The sequence below is a fragment of the Laccaria bicolor genome, genomic scaffold (assembly GCF_000143565.1).
Source record: "Laccaria bicolor S238N-H82 LACBIscaffold_40 genomic scaffold, whole genome shotgun sequence".
Taxonomy (NCBI): Eukaryota; Fungi; Basidiomycota; class Agaricomycetes; order Agaricales; family Hydnangiaceae; genus Laccaria; species Laccaria bicolor.
This window is the reverse complement of record NW_001889911.1, coordinates 471,097-492,010: the sequence shown is the minus strand read 5'-3', so window position 1 is coordinate 492,010 and position 20,914 is coordinate 471,097. Positions and strand designations below refer to the sequence as shown.

Sequence of the window (20,914 nt, the reverse complement as noted above, 5' to 3'; positions counted from 1 at the left end):
GTGCACCTCGGGCCTGGCGCTTCTTAAGCGCTAGGGGGCCTCAGAGGCCAATTTTTTGTCTGGGGGTAATTGGCCTCTGAGGGGGGTAATCCTGTTACTTCGCACGCAATGCCCACGCTGTCGTTCCAAAAATAGCTCCGGCTGATGGTTGCCGGTGTCCGGACACACGCTGCACATGAGCGCTTGCGCTCGCTTCCAGCGACGAACCCCTTCCGATGACGAACGACCTCCACCCCTTCAGTGACATATTGCCCACCAACCACTTTCTCCGCCTACGTCTCTTGCAAAGCATCCTACGTCAACAAACAGCGAGCGTTGAACGTTGAGCGCTGAGCACTCAGAGTCAGAGCGCTCGCTTTCTACTACGGCGACTAGCTAGCGACGAACCCGACAACGAACGACCTCCACCCTAGTAACATGTTTGCGCACCAACCACACACCCCGCCTACTCTCCTTGCGCAGCATTCTCTGTCACCAAACAGGGATTCACGCCGCTGCTAACATCCAGATATCACTGCGAAATGGCTCGACACATCATACATTAAACAACGGTGCGGTGTTATGGCTGCTGTGGAAGGGGTTATGGGAGACGGTTGACTTTGTGCCATCCAGATAGGTATGTCTATTATAGTTCAACCTCCTGGGTGACCGGACTTCAGGAGGCCAATGCGCAGGACATTCACACATGGACAGTTGAACCTTTCGACGTTTGAGATATTCCTCAACCCAGTCGTCTATCTCTGCGCTTATATTGGTATCACGGTTCGAGTGCTTTCACCAACCGAGTCCCGATTACGGCCGCTGCTGAGACCTTGATGCGTCGCGCATTCATCAAATCTCTTTGTCACGACGCTCGTCCTCCTACCCAAACATCTACTCTGAAGAGAAAGAACTCATTGCCAGGTTTTCAGCGATAGGAAAGAATGGAAGAAACAGGTGGATAGTGATCCGCGAGTGAGTACTGTTTGCATTTATATTTCCGTCTTTTTTTGATGATCCCTTGTTCCCAAGACATACGACGTTCGCCCCCTTCTATTCGGTGAGTTTCAGTTCTCTCCTCTGTTTGGAATGTATTCCGACCATAATATATTCGAGCTAGGCATTGAGGTGCTTCCCGATTCTTATTTCTCAAATTCTATCAACATGTCAATCCCTGCCGACATCCTATCCCTCTCTGTCGGTCAGGTACTACATTTTATTTGAGTGTAGGTTACATTATCAGGGAATCTTACCATATTGTTTCTTGTAATACACGTATTTTATCCTTGCTGCCAATTCGCCGTAGAATAAAAAAATGACAAGATTCTGATGTGGAGACTGCAACATATGAAAAACAACATTGGAGGCACTCGTTTATATCCTACGGCAGCCATGCATTCGTAGAAATATAGTATTACTCTTTTGTACTTGAATTGGCTTGGCATAGGACGAAATTCATGGGGAGGGAGCTATTGTAGGCCGTAAATGCTGCTACAATCCTTAAGACGATAATCTTTGCCAATCTTTGATGTAGCATATGCCGTCTGACCTTTACTCCAAAAAAATATAATTTGAGGCTCGCTTCTACCTCCCTCCTCAATACTAGCTCGATAAAACTGTTCTTCATGCACCGGGCTATGCGACGGCCGATATCAATATTATTTCTATAAGGGTTGAAGCAGATAGCCTAGAGGTAAAGTAAATTTCACGGCACTGTTTCGGTAAACAGCTAAACAGTGTCCTTTCCCCACGCATCAGTTTTGAGTACATGTTATTGTAGAAATTGTTGTATAGTACCTGGTGGTATGTCCCTCAGAAAATAAAAGTCACAGGTGCTCGTCGAGAAACAATTTAAATGCGAAAAAATGCGGTGATTAACTCAGGGGGGCTTCATTGAAACTCCAACGATAATTCACGGCTTAAGAACCTCGCCAAGCTATTTTGCTCTTCCCAACTAAACCAGTCATGAATGATAGCAGTGCTCGGGTGTATGTGTTAATCTATTCTGGCTGTCTGCAAAAGACTGCAATTGAGAGTGGTCCCAGGAAATAAACCATCCATTGAGCAGAATTTGTTGTTCGGATGTTTAAATGCAAGCTAATATGCAACGAATATGCCTATGAGCTACACGTCATTTCTCAGCTGTATTCAATATGTCATAGAATGCACCAATATGAAGTTCTGATTTCCTGTTGAAAGGCAGGTAGCGGCACATTTTCAGAGCATCAGAATAGTCTAAGAGCAACTGTTATACTATTTTAAGGACACCATATGGTCAAATAATCTATGGACAAACAGCGTGATATGTGGTGGAGTGACTAACATGTTTTTCTAATTTTATGAACAATGTTTTTGTTTTGTGTTTGTTTTTCAAGCCCGCTTAAGGTGGGTGAACGTCCGAGTCGTGGCCCATGAAACAGTCAGCCCCAAACCTGGAGATGCAGGCGCCGCCGTTTAAAGCAGAGCCACAGCTGCAAAATGCAAGCAGTAGCCATTATTGTATGGGAGCGGGGGGGAGGATGTCGCACTCCTGCCGGCCCCGCAAAGAGGCTTCCGATGCACTTTTGGCATAAATTTTTATCCTCTATGATCTGTATCCTGAGTGAATGTATAATAAAGAAGGTTTCGGGATTTGATAGAGTGCCCATATTCTGAGAAGGCTACGAGGAGGCCTAAATGCCGGCAATGGATAGGGGGCTAGCGGTGCAGCCACCGCGCGCTGTCACCTTGACGCTCCAGCTATTTTTAGACGTCAAAAGAAGCTTGCTTGATTTGGATTTGCACGCCAGTGATAGAGTGACCATACCCCTCAGAGGCCAATTGCTACCATCAAAAGAATCGGCCTCTGAGGCCTTCTGTCGCTCAGAAGCGTCAGGCCTGAGGTGGACCCCAGGCTCCTGTCAAATTTTTTCGGATCAGGCTCTATCAGGCTTCAAACAGACCTGACCCTGCTCACCAACCGTAGTCTGTGAAAGTATCGCCTTGGGAGCATTCCACGCCAAAAATGGAACGGATTTCACCAGGACCAATGGCTTCAATATCCTCCATCTGATTACGGCTGGCCGTTACTGGGCAACTGTCGTTGAGGAAGAACTCCCCAATCTCTTGGTCTACCTAAGCAAGTTGTTCAATAAGTTTGTTGCGTTTGGCCTTCAAGGCCACTTCCATAACCGATTCAGGAATTTCATGGGATATACCGACCTCATTTCGAGGAGTCGTTGAGCCCGCAGCCAAGAGAACAAACAAAAAAGGGAAAAGTTAACCCTTTCTGGCCCTCGCTGTACAGTGTATACAGACTGGCAGCAGCAGGTATGCGAACTTCGAAGCTTTGACCGGATTTGGGTGACGATTCTCCATGGGTTGGCACCAGGCCTGCAGGAAGCGGACACCCATTTAAGTAAAATGTTTCCCAATACCTACTTATCTTGTTAATGAATGGCCATATGTACTTTGGCTACTTATGACCGAATGACTGGTCCAGTATCCCTGTGACTCAAACGAAGCGGCAAAGTTGAAACGTCAATGTGTCCAATACGTACGAGTGTCTGGTCCCCATCAACTATATCGAAGACTTTCATGCTTCGATTTGAAGAACGAGTGGTCCCGTTGCGCGTCGTGCAGGTTCCACATAGAATCTTGATAAGATCACGAAGATCTTACTTTTGTCATGTGCTGAATCCGAGGCTGCTTCAGCTACCTGGCGTAGTATGGTAAGCCGTTTGGGTCATGTTCAGTGCGAACGCCTCCTCGCCATGTCATAGTTTACAGGATATGAATGACGCGAACGTTGAGCACGACTCGGAGTCGTGTGGCTTTTGTCACAAATGTCACTGTTACTTTAGTACATTACACCGATATCCCTTGTTCTCTTGCATAAAATAATCCCAATCATATCTCTCTCTCTCTCTCCAAATGGCTTCAGTTATGCATCGGGAGGCCAGCTTTTCCTTCAGGACTATCCGGATATTATTTACGTTCTCGAGCTGGGGGTACACTTGACACCTTAGTGGAACTCCGGTTCAACAACCTGGCACCTCTACCCTTAGAGCGCTTACCCATGTGTAAGGTACTTTTGGTAGTACTGCGCCCCCCCAGTGGGTATCAAAATCGTGGCATGCGGCTCCGAGTCTTCGCCTCCCTCGAGGCTCATCACAATGGTTGTAATCCGGAGTTGAAGACCAAGTTCCAACCGGTCTGATCGAAATGCCTCCAACTGGCAAAGAACCCCTGGTAAGTATCTCACCATCATACTGTGTTTAACTCAACTCAGGGCCCGGTTATCATGGTTGTGGGAGTATAAAAGGAAAGAGAGAAAAATTCCCAAAAAGGAAAGAGAAAAAGAGAAAAAGGAGGGATTTCCTGACTTATAGTAACCTTTCTCTTGGTAAAAATTCCAGAAAATTACCACAAAATACATACTTACAGTGGCCACCAACATGTGAGCATGACATTAATTGTTATACCACTTTTTCATGATACTTCTGATGGCGAAGAATCAAAGTATGTACATAGATTTGGTAGCATTCTCAACCCTCAAAAGAAATTCACAAGAATAAAAGGGGTGTCTGCTATCCTTTCCTTCATATTGTTTTGAACCACATGAACCACAGGAATTTGTGCACTGATCCTTGTTAATTCAACCTCCACATCCTTTTTTTTCACACTTCCAACATTTCCTTGCTGCATGTTTTATACTATGGACTGTCACAGAGGATTCAGAGATAAATTTTGAAATTAGAATTTCTCAATAGGTTGACCTTCATCTGGTTTGATTTCAAAGAACTTAAATGGATATATACAATTTATCTGTGGATTGTAATAGTTTTATATCTGTGACACTTTAGCTCAAATTTCCCACTCATTTTTAAAGATGATATTAGTACACTTGTAACACATTACACTCTAGAGAAATGTAACATCTCTGGTATACCATAAAAAAAAGATCTCATATGAAGGCACATGATTGCTTTCAAAATTTTGATTTTGGCAAGTGGATCAGGTGTTATTAATCCTGCGTAGATTTTTTATTTTTCTGTTGGGTATCCAGCATGTGTGTCTACCCTGAGTTATTATTCTCACCAGGCAATACACTTGGTCCTGCAACTGAAATATTTTCAGGTGGAAAAGGCATATTATAGAGCATTGCTTGGTTTTGATAGTGTAATGGCTGGTAATTAGTTGCTTTCCTGATGATGAGGGCTGGGCCACTGGTAGAGTTTATTGCAATATGTTTGTGAAGCTCAGGGTTTGAATTTGAGAGCTTTAACTCCTTTGCATTGAGATCTAGTCTCTGCTAGATTACATGTGTGCAGTTACTTTAGATGTTCCCCAAGCTGAAATTACAGTTGATAAATGATATTTTTGATTATCACAGGAAATGATGCTGCACACAATGTTGTGGGAGGGGAAGATGTTAAAAATGTCGAAAATACAAAGTACAGGACAAGACAGGGGCGTGGGAACTATATACCATACATGGCAGCATCCAAATACAGAAATCATAGCAGCTGCTAATGTTTCCATTCTCGGAATTATTTTGGTAGCAGCTGCTAATGTTTTCAAATATGGAAACATTAGCAGCTGCTACTACCCACAGCCATGGGAACTCCGCCCAACTCAGCAGTACTGTAACCTAAGGGTGCTTCTAATTAGGGACTGTCACAGATAGGCTAATCCCAGGTAAACCCAAAATCCACCCATATTTGGGCTCAACTGACGGATTCGGGTAACTACCCGGACTATCCACAGGTATCCATGGGTAAATTATATATTTTTAGACCTCTTTGGGATATTTTGAGTGTAGGCAATAAAAACTGCAGAATACACCAAAACCAGTGTTCCCCCAATATATTTGCTCTCAATTTCTAAGTTTGGTGATGGAATTGTACATCCATCATATGCATAAAACAAACTTACAATAGAAAAAGGGATCAGATCCAAAAAATGAATGAATAAATATGATCTAAACTCATATTTAGAATATGCTGAACTTCCTGGGCCAAGATTTTAGCATATTCTGAATATGAATTCAGATTATATTTAATTGTTCAGGCATTTCTCTGAAACTGAAAATAAATACTCTCAAGATGGCCAAGGCATGCTAATACACACCCCAAAACACACTCTGTCATCAAGGCTCAGTTACAGCAGCATTATATGAAGGGAAAGACCTCAGATTATGATATATAAATAACTTTAGTTTTACTGTACTCAATCTAGATCATACAGTTGAGTGCAAAAAGAATGAAGGTTGGTTCATTTTTCTGGTTCTTTCTAAGAATCTATTGTACCTCAAATGTATTTGAGTATTCTTTTACATTATGTAGTTGTGTTACACTTCCCTTGGTATGGACTAATTTCAGTGAAAGCTGGAGCCTTGAGAAGGTTTTTATTCTGGAGGCCATTTTTGGCATCTGAAAAAAAAATATGCGCTAACTGCAGAGGTAGCCAGAACATACCTCTGGTCAACCTGAATGAGCCTATCAAAGAATCAGTTAAAAATACTGAGTGGTCATGCTTGTAGAGCCTCCAGAAAATGGTCATTTTGTGCTATTTTGGTCATTTTTGGCCTGTTTTAGACAAAACAAGCCATTTTCCAAAGCCTCTACAGACCTAACCGCTCAGTATTTTTGACTAATTCTTTGATAGGCTCATTCAGGTTGACCAGAGGTATGTTCTGGCTACCTCTGCAGTTAGCGCATATTTTTTTTTCAGATGCCAAAAATGGCCTCCAGAATAAAAACCTTCTCAAGGCTCCAGCTTTCACTGAAATTAGTCCATACCAAGGGAAGTGTAACACAACTACATAATGTAAAAGAATACTCAAATACATTTGAGGTACAATAGATTCTTAGAAAGAACCAGAAAAATGAACCAACCTTCATTCTTTTTGCACTCAACTGTATATGAATGACTTTGTTTTAATATGAATTCTTCTGAATTTTCGCTTCATAACACATTTTTTTTTTGTAAAGAACAGACAAGAAATGAACAAGATACACTCATTTATATAACTGAAGCTATGTCCTCAGCCACTCAGGCTGTTTTACCCACTGATATATCTGTAATGCACCTTATCTGATCTGTGGATGGGAAAATCCGTGGATCGGGTACGGTTAATACCCGGGTGTATCCATGACAGTCCCTACTTCTAATTTATAACTGTTGTCGAACATAAGTGTGACACATATCAAGGGGAGACTAGCCCCTTTCTTGTTTATAAGAAGGAGCCATGAATGGCCCCCCCATTGCAGCCCAGTCAATGGCTGATTGTTCAGTTGAATTGCAACAAGGAATGAATTCTGAGGATGTAAGCAGTGGATGATTTCCTGGTCTATGTTGAGACTTAATCTCGCTTTTCAAGGATTTGACTGAGTTTATCAAGAGGGATGGTGAACACTCCATTGGTATTGGGGAGAACTAGGACCTCTGGAAGGGAAAATTGGAGGTTGATGCTGTGCCTACCATGGTTGCCATAAAAGTCCTTCGCAGAGGCTCAAGTAGTAGGCCTGACTTTAGGGAACAATCATCAGGAAAACAGTCTGACGTGATAGATTGGCCTTATTTACGTAGACTATGTAGCTCTCATAGGTCGTTGTAGGTCACCGCTAACCTCAGTAGGGTATGGTAGGTACATTTAGTTGGATTTAGAGCATGGAAAGATATATAGGCTACAATAATATACATCATCACAGAGAGGTCAATCTGAAGTCGGGTATAGTACCAAAAGTCTCAATGATGTCATCAACATGGAATGGTCAAAGTCAAATGACATCCTTGGTTAGCGAAAGACTTGGTGCTCGTAAAACGTAGCTAGATCAATATATTTGTTGAGAGAAAAGGTTTTCCAATTGTTGAGGATTTTGAGGTGATTCCACTTGGCAGGAGAGAACTTGGTGCTGAATTTTGGAATGAGATGGCAGCCTAAGACAACATTACAAAGGGGCACAACCTCGGAAATGGGCTGATTGTGGTGGGAAGAGCGAGTAACAAAGCAGAGGCCTGAGTCGGGATCGGGGGATCGCAGCAGGTTGAACCATTCAATATAGACGAGGTATTGTGGAAGGGAGTGGTCACAATGCAAGTGATCTGGGAGAGTAAAAATTACTCACATCTGTGCTACCCGAAGTCCTGTAGGTAGATAGGTATGAATAAGATAAAGTCTTAGCATGTAATAGGTGATTGATGTACCTTCTAAGCATGTGCCCTTGGTGGCCTGGTTTCCCTTCTCACTTTCACTCCTGACAAGAACGGTGTCGAAGTTTTCAGGTGAGTCGTGTTTCCGCCCCAGAGTAAGTGGCATTGCACGGATGCGTTGCAAGGTGCCAATGTGTCCAACAGCAGCAAGGTCCTTTAAATGAATTGAAAGCCATTTGTAGATGTCGAACACATCAGTTGCATTTGGAAGGGTTGGCTGTTCAGGAGGTGGATGTGTGCATCGGATAAATCTAGTGACCAAAGTAAGGAAGTCTGTGGTGTGGAATTGGGTGACGATGTCCTTGAGCTTCACCCAATGAAAGCCAGGGTTGACTGCAAGGAGATGGGTGGCAGGTAAACCAGAGTGGGATGAGACTTCGTCATCAACTACATCAGTGTGGCTGGCACTGCCATGGCCAACTTTCTCATGACCACTTTCATCCACATCATCATTGTCGAGGTCCTCACTGTCCAGCTCTTCCTGGCTTTCGCATCGCAACAGCCAATCGAGATACTGTCCAAAACATGCTGTTGCTTCCTGCCTATCCAACCATGTCGCCATCTGTTGTATGAAGTCATGCTTATTACTTGCCCGATAACCCTCCTTTGCAAAGTCAATGTGAAGCCTTTTTGACCACTCTGTATTGTATCTGTTGGCAGATCCACGCGACTTGATGGAGGCAAAGTAGTGCATCATCTGATGAAGTTTTGGTATGTTGAAATGCTCTCAAACACCTTCTTGTATTAAAATTTCTTTGTTGTCATAAAAAGTCTTCAATGCATCTTGGAGCATGTTCAAGGTTTCCGAGGTGTGTACCTGTAACTGAGCATAGTAGATGAAATCAATCACGGCCCTTGCAGTTCGTAAAACCTGTGGCTGAACGGCGCCAACAAGAAGGCCCATGAACACGTGCTGCATCTCCTTGTGCTTGGTGCCGGTCCATTGCGAAACATTCAATATCCCATTCTTGAAGTGTCGAAGCCCTGGGTACCCTGGCATGCTTTGATATCAGTCATCCAGGAGTGGTACCTACCACTTTTATGATAAAACCTGGGCATTTGCCTGCACAGTCTTTTCAATCCCCCCAAGTGAAATATGAAATGAAATGCCTAGGCTATTTCATTCTTGCTTTGCAGCTATTTCATTCCTACCCACCACATTTTTCATTTCTCCTTGGCAATGAAATGCATTTCATTCTTTTGCCTGTGCTTTTTCATAACTTTTTCATTCTTTGCCAACTTTATTTCTTTTCTTTTCATTCTTTGCCAGTATCATTTCATTCTTTTGCCTGCACTTTTTCATAATTTTTTTTTCATTCTTTGCCAGTCCTATTTCATTCCATTGCCTGCACGTTTTCATAACTTATTATTTCATTGTTTGCCATGTTTAAGGTTAGGGTTGCACTTAAAAAAAATGAAACTCATTTCATTGCTTCTCTAAGCCTTTTCATAACTAGACACATTATTTGTTTGTAAATAATAAACATATGTATTCTCAAATTATTAGCCATAGTTTGACCTAATCAACCCCTGGCTTGTGATCTTTACATTTGTTTGTATTTGAGGCCATAATCTAACTTAATTGAGCAATAAACATGTAAATTGAGGCAACTAAAAGATCACATGTCTTATATTTTGATCCCATCATAACCAAACAAATACATAAGTTATGAAAAAGCACAGGCAAATGAATGAAATAAGACTGACAAAGAATGAAAAAAATTATGAAAAAGCACAGGCAAAAGAATGAAATGATACTGGCAAAGAATGAAAAGAAAAGAAATAAAGTTGGCAAAGAATGAAAAAGTTATGAAAAAGCACAGGCAAAAGAATGAAATGCATTTCATTGCCAAGGAGAAATGAAAAATGTGGTGGGTAGGAATGAAATAGATGCAAAGCAAGAATGAAATAGCCTAGGCATTTCATTTCATATTTCACTTGGGGGGATTGAAAAGACTGTGCAGGCAAATGCCCAGGTTTTATCATAAAAGTGGTAGGCACTAGTGCATCCAGTTCAGCTTCCCCTGCTATCTCAGTGCACCATTTCACGAGGTGGTCATGGAACATCCCTTTGTGAAGCTGATGGAGTAGGTCTGGCATAAAGCAGGAGAAGATATTGGTATGAGGGAGATCTGCCCAGAATGGTTCCCAGACTGGATGAATCCCTTCATCATTAAATTCAGGAACCCGCCGACCAGACTTCTTGTGAGAAAGTCTGACCTTTGTCCTTTCTTCATTGCATAACAATGATTCCACAAACATCCCCCTTTCTCCAGGTAACACCCGACATCTCGGGCAGTAGCTCTCTTTACAAGCTGCCACCAGGCACTGTTCAGGGAAATCGGCAACATACACAGCCAGAAGTGGGTAGACATGGCAGACAAAACCATCCGCGTAGGTAACATATACTCCATTATTCCCAGCATCAATAAGCGGTGCCAAAATCTTCTTCATGCAGTAATGAAACAACCGATAACCCTCCTGAGTGCAGGTGGCCTCTGTATAATTATCCAATTTGGCGATGGGTAGGTACCCAATCAGAACAGTCGCATGTGCAGTAGGCTTGCGCCGCTTTTCCTTATCAATATTCCCAATGCTAAGATAGACCGGCCATGCCTTCTTGTCCCCTCGAAAATTGGTCAGGTGCATTTTATCAGTTGATATAATGAGCGCTGCAACTGTCGATCCAACAGGTAACATTTTCTGGAAAATGTTCAACACTTGAATGACAGCTCGTTGTGATGGACTCAAATACCTGAATTTCCCACCACCACTCGGCTGTCCACATCTCATCAAACACCTGGTTAGTCCCCTCCTTATCTTTGAAAACTCATTTGGGTGCATAGTGTAGAGCCTCTCAGAGACTCTCATTGCCCATTAAGTCCTTCACGACTTCAACAGGATTTCGATGCCAAAGCTCGAGTTTCTCAGCAGGCATTGGCTTCTCATCATCATTGATGCAGTTTCCTGGTGCAGTAATGATCTCTAGTGTTTAAAGGTTCAGTCCATAGGACCGCAAAAAACCGGTGGACTGAACTGAACCGGACCATGGTCCGGTCTTTTTTTCGGTTGCAGTTGCCCCAATTTCGGGTTGGTCCAGTTGCCGGTTGCCTCATTTCGAAAATCTTTTAAAACCGTTCAAAGACCAGTTTTAATCGGTTGCAACCGGTTAAACGGTCATGTGCATTACATAGCCTTGTAACCACGTTTATTGCCTTTTATTGGGTTTTTGTTTCATCAAAAACGGTTAAGAACTGAGAAAGATATAACCAAATCCATATTTTACCTGAGTCTCTAGGAGATGTAATTCGGTTTCAGTCATAGCTATGTCAAATCTTCATTAAATCTCTTGAAAATTGGGAGAATGATGGGTATTTATATGCTTTACTATTTTATATAACCCGTTTATTTTTCAGAGTAATAATGGTTGAGATACAAATGGTTTATATTGGTATAATAAATGATATGCAAAAAAACCGGTCTGGATCGGTCTGAACCGGTATCATGGACTGCAAAAGACCGGTCCTAGGTGGTTCGGTTCGGTTCCCTCAATATCTGGGTTGGTCCTGGACCGGTTGCGGTCCACGGTTGCGCGTTTTCGGGGCAAAAAACCGGACTGAACTGAACCTTTAAACACTAGTCTTCAATGTAGCGGACATCATCGTGGAGTGGGTTATCTTCATCTGGAACTTCCTCAACTGTCGCTCGTTCTGACCTTCTTGGCAGTGCATCGGGAACATGAGGTTCTGGTGGTTCGAGAACAAAGTCACCCATGTTGTCGAGGTCTTGGTCCAGCTGGAAAACAACTTCCGGCTCGTCTTCAACAGGATGTTCAGCTGGGGTGGGAGCGCCTTCATTATTTGTCCCAGAAGATTCTGGGACTTGTTCTCCAGCTAGTGGTGCAGGTATGTCATCCCAAATGCTCACAGCATACTGGCCACACTCAGCTTGACGTGCGTGATTAGTGTTTAAAGGTTCAGTTCAGTCCGGTTTTTTGCCCCGAAAACGCGCAACCGTGGACCGCAACCGGTCCAGGACCAACCCAGATATTGAGGGAACCGAACCGAACCACCTAGGACCGGTCTTTTGCAGTCCATGATACCGGTTCAGACCGATCCAGACCGGTTTTTTTGCATATAATTTATTATACCAATATAAACCATTTGTATCTCAACCATTATTACTCTGAAAAATAAACGGGTTATATAAAATAGTAAAGCATATAAATACCCGTCATTCTACCAATTTTCAAGAGATTTAATGAAGATTTGACATAGCTATGACTGAAACCGAATTACATCTCCTAGAGACTCGGGTAAAATATGGATTTGGTTATATCTTTCTCAATTCTTAACCGTTTTTGATGAAACAAAAACCCAATAAAAGGCAATAAATGTGGTTACAAGGCTATGTAACGCACATGACCGTTTAACCAGTTGCAACCGATTAAAACCGGTCTTTGAATGGTTTTAAAAGATTTTCGAAATGAGGCAACCGGCAACCGGATCAACCCCAAATTGGGGCAACTGCAACCGAAAAAAAGACTGGACCATGGTCCGGTTCAGTTCGGTCCACCGGTTTTTTGCAGTCCTATGGACTGAACCTTTAAACACTATGCGTGATGACAGTTTGGTGTATTGTTAATGTGCCTTTTTAGCCCTGCGAGACTTGGAAAGGGGCCCTTTTGACAAAATCCACAGAAAGTGATAATTGGCTCAGGCGGATCCTCATGGACCCTTGTCATCTTTCTCAAGCAGGTTTGGTGGGGAGGCATGTTTGCAGTATGCGCTCTTGACGGATGGATTAAAATTGGAGCTGACGCTGATCCTTAGGTGTCTCACACATTGACTCTCTGCCCCCATTACCCTCTGCCCTGTTACACATTGCTACCAATCTTGTTACTGACGTGTTGCTGAAATCGCGTCTTTGTTGACGTTGAAAAGTCTACACTGCCACCTCCTGCTCCTATTTAAACTTGAACTACCATGTTGTCCTGCCTCATCTTCTAAAAATTAGCATGCTCTTTCCCCTTCTACTCTCTTTCATCTCAGTTTTTTTACTCAATATGCCTCCTCATCTATGCACGTCCACTCTGAAAACTGCTTCAGCCCCTGTTGTGGTTGAATCAACTTCTTCTGGACATGCTCGCACTCTATCATTGAAGCAACAACAGCTGGGTAAGTAAAACTTCTTGTATATATTATTAATCATTGGGTTCAACATTTGTTCAGATACCGACAAGGCTCTCAAGCAGGCATCAGCCAAAGACAAGGCATACACTCAAGCCCTCCGTGTTCATCAAGCACAGGAAGCAAGCATGGGCTATCAGGCAATCCTGATACAGGCTCCAGCACCTCCTTCAGCAGCTGCCAATGCTGATGGCTTGGAACCAGAGTCCGAGGATGACGAAAACCAGCCTGCTGTGCACAGTCAAGGGGTCAATTTCTTTCTGCAGTGTTATCTTTTTCTTGTACTAAATTATTCAATCTAGTTCACATCAGTCACTCTTCAGCCGATCATCAAAACATCTGTGCGTGATGGTCACCTGCTGACCCATCGTGTTCCAATCAATAAAGAAAATGTCAGCCCCTCCTTCAAAGTATGTAACATATGCCCGCTCTCCTACACATTACATAGGTACCAACAGGGGGACCATCGAAGAACCTTGTTCGACAGGTCAGTGGTCAACCTCCTCAGGCTTCACCATCTATCATCCCAGCAGCCGGTCCCTATAGCCCCAACAGTGTTTCCCTCTATGGCCAAGGTGACGGTACCTACTATACAAAAGAAAGGAGACACATGGATGCTGAAGGTGAACGTCTCTCCCTATCTGATCATATGATTGTCTAACTTTTGTTCATTCCCCAGATAGTGACGATGAGTTTGGGACAAAATTATCAGGTGTTACCTACCCACAACCGACTGAATATAGGTACCCTCAAGTACACCCTGATCTTGAAGCATTTCCAAGGTCTATGACTGAGGCCATCTTGGTGAAACCAGTATGTAATTCTGTGCAATCTATCACTTCACTACTAACTTCCTGGAGACTAAGGCTGTAACACCAGCCACCAACCCCCACATTCGAAAGGATTGTCCAGTCACCCCTGCGCCGTCAACCACTGTTATTATCAAGCGACCCAAAATGGAAACAAGCGGAACATGAGGGTGTGTTCGTGCTTCCGATTTCGACGAACTGAGCAAATCCCTCCTTGAAGAGTCCATCTCCATCTACCGCACTCAAATCGGGGGGTGTCCAACCATATCCTGACCGTCTTGAGGAGCGTGATGCCGCCACTGCAGCTTGGGTTGAGGCATGTACAGCACGTGGAGTCCGTCTTGAGTTTGACGAGGATATACTCAAATTGGTGCACATGGTTCACCGCCAATCCTTTCTATCTATCTTAACATTCCACAGATGACAGCACGTGCATCCCAAGTGCGTGGCTATCTCAAGACCACTGCTCGACCGCTTGTTGAGGCAGCTTATGGGATCAACCCCAATGCTCCCAAGCGCAAGATCAGGAACCTTATCAAAGATCTCCAAACTTGAAATAACTTCTTGTACAAGGTTTGTCAATTTCTTTTTGTTTTTTCTCTTTTACCATCCTTTCGTCTGTAGGACTTGAAGGAACACAAAGGTATCTACCGCCACCCCGCTTTTCAAACAATCATCAACAAAAACTGGTTCAAAAACAAGAGAGACAATGGTGTTATTCACCCTGAGTTCTCTGAAGGTGGTATGTTGTCAAAGGTGACCAAGGCACTTGCAATCACGGTGGTACATTCACATTAATCCCTTCAATTGTGGCACCTCCTCATCCCTTTTTGGCAGGTGGAGAATTGCCTTGATGAGTGGCAAACTGGTGAACACATTGATGTCCCCTTCACCACGGCAGCATACAAGCCCAAATTCACCACAAACCTCAAGCAACTCATCGTGTTTGACAACAAGACAAAGGAGTCCAACATCGTTCCCTGCCTCCTCAAGCATATGTTGAAAATGGCCAGGTATGTTATTGTTGCATCAGGAAACTGGTATATTTCTGTAGATCATGCAGTTCTATGGAGGTAGCATAGCCTCTGTAGGTCTCTGTAGGTGGCGAGTGGTGGCAGCAATCTTTGTAGGTATGCGTAGGTATTCAAAGTAAGATACGACAAGCTATCAAAATTTTATGGGTTTCTCACAAATCTGTACCCTTCCAGCAGTGTTCATACAATAGTTTTGAATGTTTGATCTTCATGTACGTGTTATTGACAATTGTTGCCTTGCTTGTCTTCTCCCATATCATTTCGGTTTGTTGTAGGTAGTAGAATACTTTTTTGTTACGGCATATCTAGAGTGATGATGAGGGTAAGTGAGGGCCGGGCAGAGCTTGCTGTTGTGTAAGGTTTCTCAAGGGTGTGTGGAGGCGATGGAAGAAGCCGTTGTCAATGTTCGCAGTTGAGGATAGCATGTGCATTATTTGATGTAGCAGGTGATAGTGTCATTAAGAAATCAAGTACGCACCGGCGCTGGTCGAGGGTGGGCAGATGCATTGGTTGTTACTTTATTGTGGGTGACGAAAAAATATTGAGAAGTCCATTCGAACTCTGACGGCATGTGATCATGTTGAATTCTACCGCCCTTTCTTCCCACCGTTCTTCCTTCACACCACATTGTCTGCGTGCTTTCGTCACTCCTCTCCCACTCGAACTCTCTTTGTGTTAACGGCTTTTTCCTCTCAACTTGTGCCCGAGACCTGGCCTACTAATCCGAACGGTAAGAAACTACCTTTCATCACCATCAACCTCTCAACTGCTCACCTCTACTCAGCTGTGGCCTCCTGGTCTGTTGTGGTGATCCTGATGCCAACTCCACCCCGCAAGTTTCTGTTATTGAGTCGATATTTTTGTTTTCCTCCCCAATCAAGGTCGAGCTCAGAATTGAATCCGTCCGCATTTTCTGCCCGTCCGCGTGGTCCGAGTTTTTCACTTTCAGAACAGTGCTGGAAACTCACAGCTTTCTTTCTCAACTCGCGCCCATGACCTGGCCTACAAATTTGAATGGTGAGCAACTGCCTTTCATCACCACCACCCTCTCAACCACTCACCTATACTCAGCTGTCACCCACTTGTCTTATTCAGATGGAGTTTGACAAAGACACCTCAACATTGGTACGTCAATTTAAGACAAACTTTCATTTGTTTACCAACTTTCTAGATCACAGCACATACCTCTAACACCCATGGGGCTGTCAAGTCCATCGCACATCCAATTGTTGACGCCGCTTAGTGTTTGAAAGTCTGGTTCGGTCCGGTTTTTTGATGCCCAGTGGCGTTAACCGTAACCGTAACCGGTCTGTCTTTTCCCCAGAAGTCAAAAGACCAGACCGGACCGCAAAAAGACCGCAGACCGCGGTTTTTTGCGGTCTATAGACCAGTTTCGGTCTGCATCGGTTTTAATCGGTTTATGACCGGTCTTTAGGCCAATATTTTAAAATTATAAATCGGTAAATTTATTAACATCTTTAATAGCTTCAAAACGAGCCCAAGAACGTTAAATTCCGTTAGGAATTGGTGCTTCTATAAAATAAGTCTGGTACATCTATTATTCCCAAAAGTAATTTACATTTTAATTCATATCTCTCTCGTTTTTTTACCAAATCGTACGTTCTTGGGTGCGTTTTAAAGGGTATTTGAGGGGCTACAAAAGACCGGTCCAAACCGGTCAAGACCGGTTCACGTTAACCGGTTTTTTTGCGGTCTTTACATTTCAAAAATAAAAGACCGTAACCGCAGGTCCGGTCTTTTGCGGTCTTGATCCGGTCTGGTTACGGTCTTTTTCCAGTCACGAGACCGGACTTCCAAACACTAATGCCGCTTATGGCCTTGTGAAGACCCTCAAGGATTTCCACAAGAACACAAAGGAAGACAGGGTAATGCCCTGTCTTCGTCAACATCTTCTCGGAGTTGCATGGTAAGCTCCCTCTTTCTGTCTTTTGTCAGTATTCAAGAAGCCCCAAACAGCAAGCACGCCAAAGTTGTTGACACCACCGCAGTGCGCCCTATCCAACTCAGAGCTGAGGACTTTGCCGCTGCTAGGGAGGAATGGAAGGATGTCATGTTCTCGGATGAGTAGTGTTTAAAGGTTCAGTCCATAGGACCACAAAAAACCGGTGGACCGAACTGAACCGGACCATGGTCCGGTCTTTTTTTCAGTTGCAGTTGCCCCAATTTGGGGTTGGTCCGGTTGCCGGTTGCCTCATTTCGAAAATCTTTTAAAACCATTCAAAGACCGGTTTTAATTGGTTGCAACTGGTTAAACGGTCACGTGCGTTACATAGCCTTGTAACCACATTTATTGCCTTTTATTGGGTTTTTGTTTCATCAAAAACGGTTAAGAACTGAGAAAGATATAACCAAATCCATATTTTACCCGAGTCTCTACAAGATGTAATTCGGTTTCAGTCATAGCTATGTCAAATCTTCATTAAATCTCTTGAAAATTGGTAGAATGACGGGTATTTATATGCTTTACTATTTTATATAACCCGTTTATTTTTCAGAGTAATAATGGTTGAGATACAAATGGTTTATATTGGTATAATAAATTATATGCAAAAAAACCGGTCTGGATCGGTCTGAACTGGTATCATGGACCGCAAAAGACCGGTCCTAGGTGGTTCGGTTCGGTTCCCTCAATATCTGGGTTGGTCCTGGACCGGTTGCGGTCCACGGTTGCGCGTTTTCAGGGCAAAAAACCGGACTGAACTGAACCTTTAAACACTACGGACAAGGAGGATTTGGCCTAGGCAGTTGAACCCATAACTACTTTGTATTAGATACAAATAGTTTTACATGCTTAATATATTATGACCTACTCTCCTCTCGTAACCTCTGACCCAAATAGCCTACGTGATATCACACCTACAGGTGCCTATCGTCGCCTCTATATTCACATGGTTACCTACAGAAGCCTCTATATCAGGCTACCTCCTACCCACCTCTGGAAGCTATGGAGGCTCCATAGGCCTCCATAGGTCTTTGCTAAATTCCTGATGCACACAAGCTGTTCCCTGTCCTCATCCACATCTCTTTCAGGAAACACGCCAAAGTCACCAATGCCCCAGAGGTGGCACAGGCCATTCAATTCACTGAAGATGATGTCGAGGCAGCTAAGAAGGAATGGGAATCCATGGTGTTTTCTGATGACAAGTAGTGTCAAAGTAGCGTATCAATTACTAGTAATTGCAATCTAGCCCAGTATATACCTGTATACCCTATAGCCAACCTGAATTAGTGTTTGAAAGTCCGGTTCGGTCCGGTTTTTTGATGCCCAGGGGCGTTAACCGTAACCGTAACCGGTCTGCCTTTTCCCCAGAAGTCAAAAGACCAGACCGGACCGCAAAAAGACCGCAGACCGCGCTTTTTTGCGGTCTATAGACCGGTTTCGGTCTGCATCAGTTTTAACCGGTTTATGACCGGTCTTTAGGCCAATATTTTAAAATTATGAATCGGTAAATTTATTAACATCTCTAATAGCTTCAAAACGAGCCCAAGAACGTTAAATTCCGTTAGGAATTGGTGCTTCTATAAAATAAGTCTGGTACATCTATTATTCCCAAAAGTAATTTACATTTTAATTCATATCTCTCTCGTTTTTTTACCAAATCGTACGTTCTTGGGTGCGTTTTAAAGGGTATTTAAGGGGCTACAAAAGACCGGTCCAAACCGGTCAAGACCGGTTCACGTTAACCGGTTTTTTTGCGGTCTTTACATTTCAAAAATAAAAGACCGTAACCGCAGGTCCGGTCTTTTGCGGTCTTGGTCCGGTCTGGTTACGGTCTTTTTCCAGTCACGAGACCGGACTTCCAAACACTAACCTGAATACTATCGTTTTTAGACTTTCTATATGCAACTATATGACCTAACAGCCTATTGGGGTTTTGTCCTATCATCAAATATGGCAACCTAAGTAATGTTGGCGGCGTCTACAGTGACCAGTATAGTAGGGGGTACCTAAATACCTACAGCTACATAGGTCTTAACTTTTTTCCTGATGATTAATAAAGGTATGCTTTAGAATTGGGCCCATACAGCCCCAAGTTTGCTGAAGCAGCGCCCAGGATCTTCGTCGACAAGGACGTATCTGGCTGGGGCTGTCTCATCCTCATGTGGCCAAATTCTATGGATTCGTCTATAATTTCGGCATGCTCCCTGGGCTAGTGCTCGAGTTTTATGAAGAAAAAAATGTCATGGAGTACATGAAGTGTGAAAGTTCTGATGATACAAAATTACGACTAGTTCGTTTCCGTTTCTTCCTAAAAGAAGCAGAATTCGAACTGGTACTTATTGACAGGTTGGTGAAATTGCTTTAGGTTTAAAGTACTTGCATCAACAACGGCCTCCCGTAATTCATGGTGACTTGCGAGGGGTCAGTCTCTCCCTGTCCTATTTTGGTCAATAACCACAATTTATAGCAAGGCAAATGTACTCGTGGATAGCAAAGGACACGCCATTGTTGCTGACTACGGCCTAGCGTTAATTATGGGTTCGTCTGAGTTCACTTCCATCAAAACCGCGGGAACTTGTCGATGGACTGCCCCGGAAATTATGAATCCGCCAAACAATGGCGACGTCCCGTTGCCTCAATTTACCTTCAAAAGTGATATATTTTCGTATGCTATGACTGTCTTTGAGGTATATCTCCATTCCTTTTCTCTATATTTGAATTCTCATACACCTCAAAAAAAAAATTTGCTGGAGAGCAACCATTTAACGAGAAAAAAAGTGACGGCAACGTCATCTTTGCGATCTTGAACGGGAGTCGCCCAGTGCTTCCGGAGTCTATTGAAAGCAAGGCCGATCTCGCAAACCTCGTCAGACAGAGCTGGAGTCAGAACGCCGATCAAAGACCAACCGCTCGTCAGATCTGCCGCAGATTGAGATTGGTACGAGTAGTTTTTCTTTTGAAACCACATCTCTAACCGATTTCCAGACAACTTGGTATGGGGATTGGTTTGTCGCATTTTTCCTCAAGTTTGAGTTGCTCTCTGACCTTGTTACTAGGATGGACACTCTCCGTGGATATCTGCCACTGTAGCTCGCGTTTCTAATGTCGTGATTTTTTGTGTGCCATTGGTATCCGTCCTTCCGGAAAAACTCGTTCTGCTTTGGGATTGTTATGCTGCTACGTGTTTCCCTGTTCCCGTCAAGAACGGATTGTTTTGCCCATTCACGTCAATCTCTCACATTAGCTGGACGAATGTGTCACTAGACCGTCAAGCGTCAAGATTAGACAGGCGTCTTCAGAGCTGTCACTTATGGTTACAATGTGTAGCCAGCGTGTAAAAAACGTGTTCTTGACGTTACAACGACATTTTAAGCGCGCCCTTCCCGCGTAGATTTTTCCGTATTCACCATGTGATGCAGTTGACAACATTTGAAGAAAGATAAAGTGGGATGGAAGATGGACGAGGAAATTCCAGAACTGATACCTTGGTTTCCTTGAACGTTCGGCATGGTTGCTAATGGCATTGGTGTCCCGAACATGAAGGTGATTGTCAACCGTTCGGCAGCCCTTCTCACTTACTTATATTACTACGTCCTGCAGCGTTTGGACAAGGAGATAGAGGAAACTTCAAATTTTCCCATTTTTTCTGGTGGTTACGCGGACATATATTCTGGAGTTTGGCGTGGTGGCCGAGCTTTCTTAGCTCCTGGAGTCTGGACAGCTGGCAAAGCAACCTCTGGCCAA

General features: G+C 43.5%; 5 protein-coding genes across 5 annotated transcripts; 3 read left to right on the top strand and 2 right to left on the bottom strand.

The window, feature by feature from the left end:
• Positions 1-7,759: 7,759 nt before the first annotated feature.
• LACBIDRAFT_332395 (uncharacterized protein) lies at positions 7,760-9,175 on the bottom strand (the record flags this gene model as incomplete). The annotated part of the gene is made up of 3 exons (XM_001886818.1): positions 7,760-8,067; positions 8,170-8,872; positions 8,993-9,175. 3 exons carry the CDS (start codon positions 9,173-9,175, stop codon positions 7,760-7,762), a joined length of 1,194 nt encoding a protein of 397 aa, XP_001886853.1.
• A 722-nt stretch (positions 9,176-9,897) lies between these two features.
• Positions 9,898-10,875, bottom strand: LACBIDRAFT_309559 (uncharacterized protein; the record flags this gene model as incomplete). Its single annotated transcript, XM_001886817.1, has 1 exon — positions 9,898-10,875. One exon carries the CDS (start codon positions 10,873-10,875, stop codon positions 9,898-9,900), a length of 978 nt encoding a protein of 325 aa, XP_001886852.1.
• A 1,072-nt stretch (positions 10,876-11,947) lies between these two features.
• Positions 11,948-12,274, top strand: LACBIDRAFT_309558 (uncharacterized protein; the record flags this gene model as incomplete). The annotated part of the gene is made up of 2 exons (XM_001886894.1): positions 11,948-12,080; positions 12,141-12,274. 2 exons carry the CDS (start codon positions 11,948-11,950, stop codon positions 12,272-12,274), a joined length of 267 nt encoding a protein of 88 aa, XP_001886929.1.
• A 966-nt stretch (positions 12,275-13,240) lies between these two features.
• LACBIDRAFT_332394 (uncharacterized protein) lies at positions 13,241-17,296 on the top strand (the record flags this gene model as incomplete). Its single annotated transcript, XM_001886893.1, has 19 exons — positions 13,241-13,352; positions 13,407-13,612; positions 13,667-13,705; positions 13,813-13,987; positions 14,044-14,177; positions 14,225-14,299; positions 14,594-14,614; positions 14,798-14,956; positions 15,011-15,186; positions 15,207-15,213; positions 15,237-15,260; positions 15,385-15,419; positions 15,517-15,529; positions 15,654-15,730; positions 15,992-16,224; positions 16,451-16,514; positions 16,779-16,823; positions 17,006-17,134; positions 17,164-17,296. 19 exons carry the CDS (start codon positions 13,241-13,243, stop codon positions 17,294-17,296), a joined length of 1,857 nt encoding a protein of 618 aa, XP_001886928.1.
• Positions 17,297-19,367: 2,071 nt separating this feature from the next.
• On the top strand, positions 19,368-20,260 carry LACBIDRAFT_309554 (uncharacterized protein; the record flags this gene model as incomplete). The annotated part of the gene is made up of 6 exons (XM_001886892.1): positions 19,368-19,460; positions 19,517-19,591; positions 19,642-19,857; positions 19,926-20,108; positions 20,156-20,175; positions 20,227-20,260. The coding sequence occupies 6 exons, from the start codon at positions 19,368-19,370 to the stop codon at positions 20,258-20,260; spliced, it is 621 nt and encodes a 206-aa protein (XP_001886927.1).
• Positions 20,261-20,914: the final 654 nt, after the last annotated feature.